This window comes from Monodon monoceros, unplaced genomic scaffold (assembly GCF_005190385.1).
Source record: "Monodon monoceros isolate NGI ecotype Baffin Bay Population unplaced genomic scaffold, NGI_Narwhal_1 Super_Scaffold_5, whole genome shotgun sequence".
Lineage (NCBI taxonomy): Eukaryota > Metazoa > Chordata > Mammalia > Artiodactyla > Monodontidae > Monodon > Monodon monoceros.
In genome coordinates this window covers 24,660,286-24,674,190 of record NW_021703782.1, presented here as the reverse complement: position 1 = coordinate 24,674,190, position 13,905 = coordinate 24,660,286, and the positions used below count along the sequence as shown (strand labels likewise).

The following is a 13,905-nucleotide window of genomic DNA, read 5'->3' as shown; positions in this document are numbered from 1 at the left end:
AAGGTAGGTGTCAGTGGATTACTGCCGGCCAATGCAGCAAAAGGACTTCCTGGCTTGAAGACACAGCCCAACAGCCAGCTCCTTCTGGAGGACCACAGCAGCACCCAGGCTGAGAAGCTGCATCCCACAGGGTGCAGGGGGAAGCACCCTGACGTGTCTGGCCCCAGTCTGGAGATGACAGGAACATGCAAAAACCTGGGCCCAGCTGTGGGCAGGGCTGGGTGTGAGCCCACCCTGAACTCACCCCCCAGGGGAAAGGGGAGGCTCGTGGATCCACTCATCCCAGTGGTGGGCTCTCACCACAGCTCAGGGAGCTGGGAGCTGCAGGCCACGTGGTGACTCACCATCACTGCACACGTTAGCACAAATGCTACAATTATGACTTTGCAAAATACCCAGAACATAAAAAAGAGACAAGAAGAGCATGTACCAAAGTGAAAACAGCTACGTCAGAGGAAAGAGATTTAGGGCAGTTTTTTCTTTTTCAGGTTTCAGCATCTGTCATGTCCGTCACCCTAACCGTAACTCAGGTAGCTTGAAACGTCCCCCCAAAACCCCACAGTGGCCTCCCCATCCATCGTCCGCCACCCCCTCCATCCTCACAACCCCCACTCATTGGAGGGGGTCCAGGGCTAGCACGTTGGGGGGAGGGATTGTTCTAGATTAAAACTGACACGACAACCAAATGCAATGCATGACTCTTGACTGGATCCTGGATCCAAACAGGAAAACCATCAGGAAGGCGCAGTCCACGTCAGACGTGTGGCTGACAGCACCCAAGTTAGATTTGAGTGTGACACTGAGCTATGGTTTTGTAGGAAAACGTCCTCACTCCTATATGAGATGCTGAAGTTTTCAGGGCAAGGTGGAAATGGACCAGAATAAAACATATGCAGAGGTACAGAGATAAAGCAAATGTGGCAAAATGTTTACAGCTGGTAACTCCAACTTTCCCATCCATGTTTTTCAAAATAAAAAGTTTGTGGAGAAGTGTAAACTGGATTGCTGGCAGAGAGGAGAAAGCTCAGAGAAAGAGGAAAGAGGAGAGGGTAGGGCCAGTGGGTAGACAGCTAGGAGGCCATGTCACAGGGTCCCAGCCACAGACTCCTGGAGGTGAGAGGTGGAAGGAGCAGGGCATGGCAGCCCCTGGAGGCACCTAGAAGCAGTAGGGTATGTGGGTTGTTCTGTTCGGAAGACAGGCCCAGGTGGAAGAGGGCCTCATCAAACATGGGCACCAATCAGATCTTGGAGGGATGAGGTAATGAGCACCAATAAGACCTTGGGGGGATAAAGTAACCAAGACAGACACGGGCAGGCACCCCTCGCACTCGCCCACTGCCTGCCACCCCTGTCTACCAACAAAACCCACTGTGCCCAGCCCCAGGGAATAGATCATAACCCATCTATGCCATCAAGCCTTTCCCAGATGCCCTTGCAGCTAAGGGAGACCACACAATCTCACTGTAACCAGAAAAACCAAAGAGGCTTACTGGTAAACGTTTTCCTTTACGGATTAAAATATGGACACCTTACCTAACCTCCACCTACCCACCTGCTTGCTTCCTGTCTTCAAATATGGTTGTGATGCCTGGAACTATGGCAGCCTTTCTGCCACCATGAGGCGACAAGACTGGGGACAAATCCAACAAGGCTGAGGAAAGCAGAAGAGAAAGAGGGACAGCACCTTTCTCCCTGCCAACATTGCTGAGTCACTAGGGCCCTGGACAGGCATCCCCAGATTTCAGATTCTGGGGATGATCAAAAGTCTGCACTGCTTAGCCACACTTGGTTTGCAGCTAAGAATTTTCCCAGCTTATCCACTCCTGAGAAAGCACACAGACAGCCAGGAAAGCAGGAGGCCTGGGGGGAAAAGTGGACATCAGGAGGACAGGTCCTTCCAGGCAGCTTCTGGCCTGAGACAGGTAGGGAGTCTTCTCAAGGGCAAGGCCAGCTTTCCATGCCTAGATCCAAGTGCTGACAACAGCACCACCAATAAGTGAGGTGGGAACCCCCATGTCTGCAAGGTCTGCAACGCAGCCAAGACATGCCATGGGAACATTGGAACTCTATGTTCCAATGTTGGAACTGTTGGAACTCTACCAACAGTCAGCCAACACTCCTCGGAGCCCATCCTGGTCCCATGAGATCTTCGCAAAACTAAAGAAAAGGGGGAAGGGGTGCAAGGCCTCCCACACCCTGTCAAGAGCTTCACAACACAGCGAGTATTTTAAAGGCTCTGAGAAGTCCCACAACAGCAATTCATGCTTGACCCAGCACTCTTCAAGCCTATTTAGTAACACCCCTTTCCAAAGCAACCCTCTGAACACACATGCAAAATGACAATGCAGGGGAGAAGCAGGAAGCGTGCCACCAGCTGCTGTCTCTCTGTGTGAGCTTGGATGTGAGCCACCTTCCCTGAGTCTCCTTCTCATCTATGAAAACAGAGTCCCAAAACTTCTCAAAGTGGTTCTGAGGACCTGATAAACTCACACATGGGTCCAGACATCCAAGAAAGCCCTCACCATACCACAGCTTCTTTCCTGCCCTCCTGCCCATGGCCAGCTGACAGCCTCCTGCCAAGGAGGTCCCCGAAGCCAAGCCAGGACAGCCCTGTGCAAACCACCAGGACTTGGGGGCACCAAGCCTCGTCCAGCACCGCCCTCTACTCCACTGGCTCCTCTGCCCATGTGCCTGGGCAGGGCTCATGCCATGCCATCTTTAATTTCTGAAGCCACCATAGAGAGACCCCACTCCTGAACACCTGAGAAATACGCCCAGCTCAAGGGCTGACCAGCCTTGGTCCTCAGGGAGGTGGCGCATGAGGGGGACCACTGTCCAGTCCTCCTGACTTGTGCCATGAAGGCATGAAGACCGCTTGGCACAGAAGCCCCTGGAAGCAGATGCTCAGGGAGCCCACAATCCAGGGCCACCTCTCTATGGCCAAGGACGCTCTGCCCAGACTGCAGCCTCCCCCCAGAGCACGGCTGGGCAGGGCTTTCTGGAAAACCCCTCCAAGAGGACCGGAACACAAAGCACAAAGACAGGAATGGACCCCAAACCAGATCCTCTCCTTGCAAACCAATAAATTGCATTAAGAGACACTCTAGAAACAAATAAAAAGATAAATTTTAAAAGCAGTGATGGGACTTCCCTGGTGACGCAGTGGTTAACAATCTACCTGCCAGTGCAGGGGACACAGGTTCAATCCCTGGTCCGGGAAGATCCCACGTGCCGCAGAGCAACTAAGCCCGTGCGCAACAACTACTGAGCCTGCTCTCTAGAGCCCATGAGCCACAACTACTGAGCCCATGTGACACAACTACTGAAGCCCACGTGCCTAGAGCCCGTGCTCTGCAACAAGAGAAGCCACCACAATGAGAAGCCCACGCACCGCAACAAAGAGTAGCCCCTGCTCGCCGCAACTAGAGAAAGCCTGCACGCAGCAAGGAAGACCCAACACAGCCAAACATACATACATACATAAATAACTTTATTTTTTAAATATATAAATAAATAAAAATAAAAGCTGTGACACTTCGTAGCTATAGCTGTATTTATAAAATACATGGGGAAACAAGAACTTGAAGGTAATGTGCAAAAATAGTAAGTAGTTATATTCACTTGAATTATGAGTAGTTTTTTCATTTCTGCATACTTCTTTAATGTAGCTGTTATGCTGCTTTGTTTTGCTTTTTAATTAATGAACTATTTTTTTAAAAGAAGTTCTCGGCTTACAGAAAGATTGAGCAGAAAGTACAGAGTTCCCTTGTACTCCCTCACACCTGCACACAGTTTTCCCTATTATTAATATCTTGAATTGGTGTGGTACTTTGTTATAACTGGCATGCCAATATTGATATTATTATTAACTAAAGTCATTGTTTATATTATGGTTCTCTCTTGGTGCTGCACATTCTATGGGTTTGGACAAATTTATAATGACATGTATCCATCATTATAGTATCACACAGAATAGTTTCACTGCCCTAAAAATCCTCTGTGCTCTACATATTCATCAGTCCCTCCCCACTAACCCCTGGCAACCACTGATCTTTTAACTGTCTCCACAGTTTTGCCTTTTCCAGAATGTCATATCGTTGGAATCATACAGTATGCAGTCTTTTCAGATTGGCGTCTTTCACTTACTAATGTGCATTTAAGGTTCTTCCGTATCTTTACATTGTTTGAAAGTTCATTTCTTTTTAGCGCTGAATAATATTCCACTGTCTGGATGGACTACAGTTTATCTGTTCAACTACTGAAGGATATCTTGGTTGCTTCCAAGTTTTGGCAATTATGAATAAAGCTGCTATAAACATCTGTGTGCGGGTTTTTGTGCGGACATAAATTTTCAACTTATTTGGGTAAATACCAAGGAGCATGATTGCTGAATGATATGGTAAGAGTGTAAAGTTTTGTAAGATGTCGTCATACTGTCTTCCAAAGTGGCTGTACCATTTTGCATTCCCACAAGCAATGAATGAGAGCTCCTGTTGCTCCACATACTTGTCAGCATTTGGTGATGCCAGTATTCTGAATTTTGGCCATTCTAATAGGTGTGTAGTGATATCTCATTGTTTTAATTTGCACTTCCCCAATGAAACATGATGTGGAGTGTCTGTTCATATGCTTATCTGCCATCTGTGTATCTTCTTTGATGAGATGTTTGTTAAGGTCTTTAGCCCACTTCCCCCCACCCCCAGCCCCGAGCTTTCCTCTGTTCAAGAAGCCAAGGTCAGAGGCAAGGAGGGGACCATGGTTCTGTGTTCCTCTTCCGTGACCCACAAAAAAGGTCTTGGCCTATTTTTTTTTTTATATAATGACGAATTTTTTCTCTGAACTTTATTAATTTATTTTTGCTGTGTTGGGTCTTCGTTTCTGTGCGAGGGCTTTCTCTAGTTGTGGCAAGCGGGGGCCACTCTTCATCGCAGTGCGCGGGCCTCTCACTATCACAGCCTCTCTTGTTGTGGAGCACAGGCTCCAGAGCGCAGGCTCAGTAGTTGTGGCTCACGGGCCTAGTTGCTCTGCGGCATGTGGGATCCTCCCAGACCAGGGCTCGAACCCATGTCCGCTGCACTGGCAGGCAGATTCTCAACCACTGCGCCACCAGGGAAGCCCCTATTTTTTAATCTGGTTGTCTGGTTTCTTATTGTTAAGTTTTAAGAGTTCTTGGTATATTCTGGGTAACAGCCCTTTATCAGATAGACGTTTGACGAAGATTTCCTCCCAGACTGCATCTTGTCTTCTCATTTGCTTATAGGCCTTTGCAGAACAGAAGTTTTTCATTTTAATGAAGCTGAACTTAGAAAGTTTTTCTTTCATCGATCATATCTGTGGTGTTGTATCTAAAAAGTAACTGCCAAACCCAAGGTCACCTACATTTTCTCCTATGTTATCTTCCAGGAAATTTACAGTTTTGCATTTTACATTTAGGTCTATGATCCATTTTGAGTTAACTTTTGTGAAAGGTATAAGGTCTGTGTCCATATTCATTTTTTTGCATGTGGATGTACAGTTTCAACAGTACCATCTGTTGAAATGACCGTCTTTCTCCATTGTGTTGCCTTTGCCCCTTTGTCAAAGGTCAGGTCATATATTTATGTGTATCTGTTTCTGGGCTCTCTATTCTGTTTCATTGATCTATTTCTCTATACCACACTGCCTTGATCATTTTTCTTTTATTCTCTTCCAAAACTTTAACACTTATTTAAAGAACACTGACATAAATTGGAGGTAATGATCAAGTATTCCAGGAAATCTTAGAATTCAAGTCTCTCAGGAACAGAACTGGATATGAAAAATACTTGAAGCGGGAAAACCTACAGCTGACTCAGGTTGCCAACCTCAGACAGGCTGGGCTTCTGCATCCTCACCAGGGGGCCTCTCCACCCAAAACACAGCTCCTGGATTGTCTGTGGCCAGAAGCAGATCCTAATATGCTTCTTAGAGATTCCACCTGCTTCATTCACACCCTTTCCTTATCGGCAGCTCACCAGCCGGGTGCTCAGGTAGAGCTGCAGGGGCACAGGCCCTCAGCCTGCCTGCACCTGGAGGCCCCTGGGCCACCCCAGGGGCCCACCTCCAGCCTCAGGCAGGCCTTCCTGCTCCTCCAGGTTGAGCTTGCTCCCCACTTCAATCTCAGCTTCTTAAACTGTTTATCTGCGGGTGAGAAGAGGCTTAACCCTGAGTGCCCACTCTCAGCAGTGCTGCACGCTCGGTGCTGAATGCACCTCTCCACAGTCCCCATGGCCCTGTGAGGGTTGGCTAGCACCATCCCCATTGCACAAGCAGGTAAACCGGGGTTCAGAAAGGCAGGTGCCCTCTCTATGGCCTCCCCACTGCGAAGCTGTGGGGCTGGGGTCCGAATGCAGCAGGACACGCTCCCAGAGTGTTTGTATGCACTGCACAGTGTGCCCTGCCTGGCTGCGAGGCTCCTAAGCACCCCTTCCCACCACCTCAGGCAGAGGCTGGCACCGTTCAGCCAAGGCAGACCACAAAGGAGACCCGAGCCTGTGGCCTGAACCCCTGCAGGACTGAGTCAAGCTCTTCTCCATCGAAGTGATGACCTACAGCTCCGTGTTCTCACCTTCGGCATCATCCAGCTCCAGCCTGAAGCCAGCCCAAGCTACTGGCCCCAAGAGATGCCTAGAGCCAGGCAGAGGGCTGCTAGAGTCAGCCATTCTGGAAGGTGAGTGGCAGACACCCGACAAGTCCAGCCAGCCCAGGACCGCAGGACAGTCTCTCCACAGACTGACTCCCTTGCTTCCTGCAGGCTTCTCGCAAACACCCCTCCTCTGTGAGCACCTGGCTCTCCCACCATGACTCTCCTGCTGACTGTGGTACACCAGGGCTGGAACCAGGACACATGCTCAAAAAATGCCTGCTGAGGGCTTCCTTGGTGGCGCAGTGGTTGAGAGTCCGCCTGCCAATGCAGGGGACACGGGTTCGTGCCCCGGTCTGGGAAGATCCCACATGCCGCGGAGCGGCTGGGCCCGTGAGCCATGGCCGCTGAGCCTGTACGTCTGGAGCCTATGCTCCGCAACGGGAGAGGCCACAACAGTGAGAGGCCCGCGTACCGCAAAAAAAAAAAAAAAATGCCTGCTGAGCCAATAAACCACACCAGCCTGCGCTGCTGAGCCCGGGCACGAGACCCAGCATTGGGAACCCTAGGGAACGTCCAGTCTCTACGCTCCTCTTATCAATTCTTACCCTTGCCACCATAATGTTCCAGCTAACAGTCCAGCAGCAAAGCTTCACCCACCTCAGAGTTACCCAGTCACCACCTGGAAATGGCACGAGAGGTGGGGAGATGCTCACCAGCCCTCCACCCAAGTTAGACAGTCTGGGGATCCCCCTCTCTGGGGTCCAAGTCACTGGGCAATTCAGGCCTGAGACGCTCAGCCTGGTACCCTCACACGCCAGGGCCCTGAGGATACCTTGAGAGGCACACACTCGGCCACAGGAGCACCTGCTTCCAACAGGGAATAAGCTGCAATGCCCAATGTGCCCACAGTGGTGACCCACAGCTCGGGCTGCTTGTTCATCATTGCTGACCACACTCACCTCCCCAACAAAGCTTGGGGATAGGGGAGGGGCCTCTGGGTTCTGGATGCCCACACTTCTGCACTGATGGGCCCCTCCCCAGTGCATTTCACAGGCCTCTCAGGAAGTTGGCACCAGCCTTTCTCACCAACCAAACCAGAACTGCGGTCAAGATGACACATGAGGGGCCTCCCTGGTGGCGCAGAGGTTGAGAGTCAGCCTGCCGATGCAGGGGACACGGGTTCGTGCCCTGGTCCGGGAAGATCCCACATGCCGCGGAGCGGCTGGGCCCGTGAGCCATGGCCGCTGAGCCTGTGCGTCCGGAGCCTGTGCTCCGCAACGGGAGAGGCCACAACGGTAAGAGGCCCACGTACCGCAAAAAAAAAAAGATGACACATGAAACATCATTTGGGAAAGCAAGCTCAGTGTTGACACCCAACTGCTTTCAAATTACACCTCTTCCAACAAATTTGTGCCCTTAGAAGATTTTTTAAAAATAAAAATATAAAAGCAGGGTGACCGCCAGCCAAATTGAGTTGAGCCCTTTCTAAGCATCTTGCTCCAGCAAGTGAGCACCATCTCCTCTGCACATCCCCTCATCTCCCCATGTCAGCCAGATCGGGCTGCTTGTGGCTCCTCTGAAAGCAACACCTGACCCTCCCACATGAGGCCACAGGGGAGACCTCTCAATCCTGGGCCTGCGGCTGCCCAGCACTACAGGGCACATGCCTGGTCTATGAAAGGCGATGATGCACCTATACGGTCAGGTGTGTGAGCTCAGCACCCAGTACAGGTGGGGCACCCACAGCCAGGGGAGCGGTGCCAGACCACACCAATAGCAGGCAGACCTGGCCACCCTCTGAGGACAGCAAGGGGACCCGGCATGCTCAGCACGGCTGCACACGACAGGCACCTACAGGCATTATCTACTGCCAGGGTGCAGGAAGGTGACACAGAGGTCTGGCTGTGGTGGGTGAGTTGGGAAAAAACGAGTCCTCCATGGCCACACGAAGGAGACATCAGCAGATCCTGTGGTCCCCACATCCACAGTCTCTCCCTGGCCTGGAGTCCAGGCCATCACCACCCCACAGGAACCCAGGGACCTCTGGGCAGTGCAGAGCAGCAACAGGACAGCTTCATGATGACACCTGAGGGGTCCAGACACCTGTCCCTGGCTGATGGGGGCTCAGGCCCCATGGTACCTCTTCAGGACTCTCATGGCCCTCAAAGTCCCTGCAAGTACTCCAGGCAGAGGGTCAATGACTGACACCTCCATGAGGCTAAATGACTCCCACACTGGGCACAGGCCAGGACACAAGCGAGGGAAACATGAGTTGCGGGTGGAGTCCCCCAAGAGGCCGTGCCCAACCCTGTAACTGCAGCTCAAAGCAGCCTTCTGTGAGCAGGAGGCAGCGCAGAGGACCCTTGGAGACAGGGGCCTGCTGATGGGAGGGGGCAGCACTGACCAAGGGGGCTGAAAACCAAGGCTCTCTCCAAGTTCTCGAGGAAGACACTTAAGCAGGTGGTCCAGGAAAGGCCAACAGGCCGCCTCCAATGAGGCTTCTGGACACTGGCTGGGATCTGGGTTGGCTGCATTTTCTCTGCTCGGAGGCCCCACCCCTGGCTCAGAGGCATCAGCAGGTGAGAGAGGGTGCCTGAGTCACCTGAGACCATGTCAGTGGTCTACACCTACCCCCACCCCAGGCAACCCAGAGTCAACCAGAAGCCTCCAGCTATCCCGTGCACTGTCTGACAGGATGGGGTCTGTGAGGGGCCAGAGCTGGCCACAGGGACGTGGGAAATGTGAGCCAGAGTAAAGGCAGTGCTCTGGGTGCATTTGTACTTTCCCTGTTGCTATTATGTGTCCTGGTGCCAGAAATGAACATTCATTCAAAAGAAAACAGAAGGGGAGGTAATATTTTAAAATGGCTTCCCCCCAAAAATCAATGTCAGCTTCAAACGTCTGGAGAATTCAGGAGACGAAAACACCTCGCTGCCCTTCACTGTGATATGAACACATATTGCCCTTTCTGCAAAGCTCTTTCGACACTAAATTATAGAAGGAAACTTGAAGTCGTGGGGATCTTTACATCCTCCAGGCCAGACTTATTAGGTCCAAAAATGCGGCCTTTCCTCCCCTTGGCAGGGAACCCTGGAAAAAGCAAGCGGGTGACACTGTCTCAGTTCTGGGGGAGGCAGGCAGGTGCCAACATCCCCCATGGTCCCAAGGTTGAGAGGAGGAAACAGACTTTTGAGGGTCGATTTCCAGGGCATTCCAAAGATGCCAGCTGAGGAGCTTATGGGGCTTGGGGAAGGGAGGGTTGGAGGGCAGGAGGAATACTGCAAAGCTCCCTGTACTGAAGGGCAATGCTCCTGGCAGCCCACCCTCCAGTGGGAGCCCTGATGCTTGGGAATTCTGGGGGCTGAGTGGAGGATGAACATCTCCACCCTGTGCACTAGGAAACCCCCTCCCCAGGCGCAAAGCCAGCACGCCACCTGTCGCCCACCCTGGTGCTTGGTGGTCCGAGAGGACTAACCTGGCGCCCTGCCCTCCACCCTTATCTCCTCTCCTAAGGACGGCCATGCCAGGTGGCCTCTTCCCATGATGCTGCAATCCCCCTCTACCATCTGTATCCTCACAGGTGACCTTGGTGGGCTCTCAACAATAAAATGGGGGAAACAACAGCCTCCTGTTTGGTGAAAAAGGAGAGTGCACACACAGCAGGCTCTCAGCTGCTGTCCTAAGCTGGTTCCCAGCCCCCTCTGGCGTAAAACCCTCTCAGACCTACCCATCAGAAGGCAGCTGACCCTAACTGCTGCATATCAGCCCTCTTGTTGGGGGAGATACAGGAACAGCTTCCCGGCTGGCATGGGGCCCCCAGTAACTACTGTATAAGAAGCAAAACCAGACAGATTAGAAGCCATCTCCCACTTTCCTACTCCCACCCAGAGTACAGGAGTAAAAGCCCCCTGGACAGCAGCCAGGCTCCACTCCGGTGCCGCTCTGCTTAGGGACCCAGAGGCAGAACAGCTTGCCTTGCCTTAAAGGGAATGGGAATTAACAACCTCCTCCAAGGGTCACATGCGCCTGCAATGCCTCAACCAGATCAGCTGGGCTCTGCTGCTGAGGTCTAACTCAGCTCCTGCCTGCTGCAGCACCCCCACTCCTGTCCTCCACCCGCAGAGGCATTCCGCAGCAGAGCACCAGTGGGTGCTTGGAGTGCCACACCAGGTCACTTGCAAGAGCGAGAAGGCGAGGAGGGAAGGCACACAGCCACACTCTGGAATCAGGAATCCTCTTTTCCCTCTCCGGTCTTCCCTTTCCGGGTCCTCTCTCCCCTGTGCGTTCACACACAGCAGTGATGCCCAGCTCACTCCTGTGCCATCCCAGCACACCATCCCCAGGGCCCCAGACCACAGACCACTGAGGCCACCCCTCAGCAGGTCCCCGAACCTGCAACCGCGAGGGAGGGGAGTTCTCAGTCCCTCTCAGTGAGGGACTCGATAGGCCACCCCTGGCTCCACCATGAAAAGTCCCTATTTCCACAACAACCAAGGAGCTGTGAGGAGGAGCGGTCTCCGAAGCTCTTTGTCTCAGGAGAAAGGCTGAGGACAGGTGGACACTGGACAAATTCGCCAGCTCACATATACACACACACACACACACAGGCCACCCTGCAGGGGCCCAGAGGACAAAGCAACCAAATCCCACTTCTGAGCCAAAAAGGCAGGCTGCCTGCAGAGTGGCAGGCGGCCTGCATCAGGACTGGCAGGCCCAGCTAACTTTCCAGGGCGCTGGGGTAGGCTTACATCCGCATGGCCAGCTCTCACACAGTCCAGCCCCATGCCTGACAGCTGTTCACCCAAACAAGGGAGGGCCAATAAACACCCACTGTGACAGGTGCTGCCCCAGCTTCCACGGCCGGCCCAGGACAGCCTGAGTTACCATTTATATAATCTTCCAGGGCTGGGGCTGACATAGCCAACATGAGGGCAAGGTTATGAAAAATGCAAGTCCAGAGCCTTTGCATCCACAAAAACCAAACCAAACCAAAACAAAACCCCACCTGCATTTTACATGACTGGGTTTTAAGACTTCTCACATATCCATTTTGTGAACTAACGGGACATAGTGACAACACTTCCAGGCTTTGCCCCAGAGGCCCCAGGGCCCACCATCCCTCACCATAAACAGACCCCAGGTGAAAAGCCCCTCAGACATCCCCAACTGGGGCATCCACACTCTGCAAGACACAGTAAGGTGCTCATTTAAGAGCAGCTGAGAGTCCCCCAAACCACCCTGTGACCACTTGGACACAGGGCCCTGCAGCCCACACACTGCTTCTGCACAGATACAGACGATCCAGACAGCCTGGGTCAGTACAGCCCAGAAGAAGGAGCGGCACTGATCGGCACTGAAAGACACGCCCTCCAAGTGCCCAGACTCCATCATGGGCCCACATCGTGCCACACTTAGACACCACACACTGGGAGGTCCAACCTCCGTCACCCAACCGTCACCACGCAGACCACCAGCGCAACCAACCACCCACCCAGAGGGTGACACACAGAGGGCCGCTGCCAGGGGTGGCTAAGGCCAGGCATGGCCCGATGCCAGAACGCACTCGCCCACCACCACCTGCGTCCATCTCGCCCCTCACCTGCAACTCGCACCAGGCTACCTCCACCCAGGTCTCCGTGTCCAGCCCCTTGTAGACCGTCTTGAAGGAGCCGCGGCCAAGCTCAATGTCGAACTTGAGGAAGCGGCCGTCCAGGGAGGTGGCCACAGCCTTGAGGTCGTCCTCGTCGTCCTCCTCCTCCTCGGGCTCCTCCCGGCGTGCGCGCCCGAGCTCTGGCCTCGCCTCGAGAGCCCCCACGTCCTCCTTCCTCGCGGCCGCCGCCGCCTCCTCCTCTCGGGGACCTCCCTCGGGGGCAGGCGCGGGCGAGGGCGCGGGGTCCGGGCCAGGCTCCTGCGTGCCCGCGGGCTCAGGGCCGGGGTCGGCAAGGTCGCCCAGCGGCGCGGCAGGCGCGGCAGGCGCGGGGACGGCCGGGCGACCGCGGGCGCGCTCGGCGATGAGGCGGCGCGTCTTGCAGAATAGCAGCACCCTTCGCTGCAGCGGCTCCGGGGGCTGCGCGCCCGGCGACTCGGCCCCCTCCAGGCCCAGCGGCTCCTCCTGATCAGAATCCACCACGCTGCGTCGCAGGAAGCGCTGGGGCCCGGGCCGCGCCGCCCGCGCCCGCGGCACCGCCGCCGGCTCCGCCATGCCCGCGGGCCCCGCACCGCGCCCCGCCTCCATCAGTGCGCCGGGGGCGTCTCGGCGGCCGCCATCGTCGTCCATCTCTGCGAGCAAGGACACACAGGCCCGTGTGAGCGCGGGCCTCGCCGCACCTGCCCGGGACGTGGGATGAGACAGCGCCGCCCCAGGGCCCACGGCCTGCCCGCCCCGGCCGCGGAGGGGCCTGCTGGGCTGTCCCTGGGGCGGGCGGGGGAAGGGGGGCTGCAGACCGGACCAGGAGGCCGGGCTGGATGGGAGGGAGCCGTGCCCTGCTCAGGCCTGGGCCGGAGAGGAGCCCTGCTGGGCTGTCCCGGGGGACACGAGGGAGGCTGCAGAAGGGGCCGGAAGGCCGGGGAGAGGGGCACCTGCGCCCTGCCCAGCCCCGGGGAAGGGGGCCTACTGGGATGTCCCTGGGAGGTGGCGGTGGTTAAGACGGGGCCGGGAGGCCCGGGCTGGGGGAGTGCCCTGGGCCGCGGAGGGGTGAAGGAGGTTGGGGAAGAAGGAGGTACTGGCCAGGCGGCGGCTCCACAAAGGACGCTGCCCGGGGCGCAGGAGGGGCGCGCGGGGAGGGGGATGCGGCGGCGCGGCGCCCACACAAAGGCGGCGGGCGGGGGGCTCGGCACTCACAGGGCGAACGGGCGCCGTCCATGCCCGCGGCTCGGCGGCCCGGGCGGGCGAGGCCGCGCTCAGGGCCAGGATCCGCGCTCGGGGCTGGGGTCTCCGCTCGGTCCGGGGTCGCTCTCAGGGCCGGGGTCTGCGCTCCAGACCCGGGTCACGCTCGGTGCCGTATCGCGGCGCTACTTCCTCCAGCCAGCCCGCTGCGGGGCCGCGCTCCCGGGTGCTGCTTCAGCTCCGCGCGGCTGCGCTCCCGCACCGGCTCAGACCCTGCGCGCGAGGAGGGCGGGGCATTCGGCTGCCCGCCCCCGGCCGGAGCGGCGGGGCGGGGCCTGGCACGCCCACCTGTCCTCCGGCGCGCGCGGCCACCTGCAGGCCAGCCCCCGGGGCCGCGCAGGCCCACTGCGGCCCTCATGTTCCCCCTCCGGCGGGTACTGCTGGACCCTGAGGATCTTTGGAATGCCCCATGCGG

At 55.7% G+C, this 13,905-nt stretch overlaps 1 protein-coding gene across 1 annotated transcript in view; it reads right to left on the bottom strand.

Moving 5' to 3' along the window:
- WNK2 (WNK lysine deficient protein kinase 2) overlaps nucleotides 1-13,683 on the bottom strand; it is a 157,765-nt gene extending 144,082 nt beyond the window's left edge. Inside the window, exons 1-2 of the mRNA XM_029203954.1 lie at nucleotides 13,446-13,683; nucleotides 12,204-12,883 (exon numbers count right to left, since the gene is read on the bottom strand). Of these exons, the coding sequence (XP_029059787.1) occupies nucleotides 12,204-12,881 (678 nt within the window). The 5' untranslated portion in view covers nucleotides 12,882-12,883; nucleotides 13,446-13,683. The remainder of the gene's footprint in view (nucleotides 1-12,203; nucleotides 12,884-13,445) is intronic.
- Between the last annotated feature and the right edge of the window lie 222 nt (nucleotides 13,684-13,905).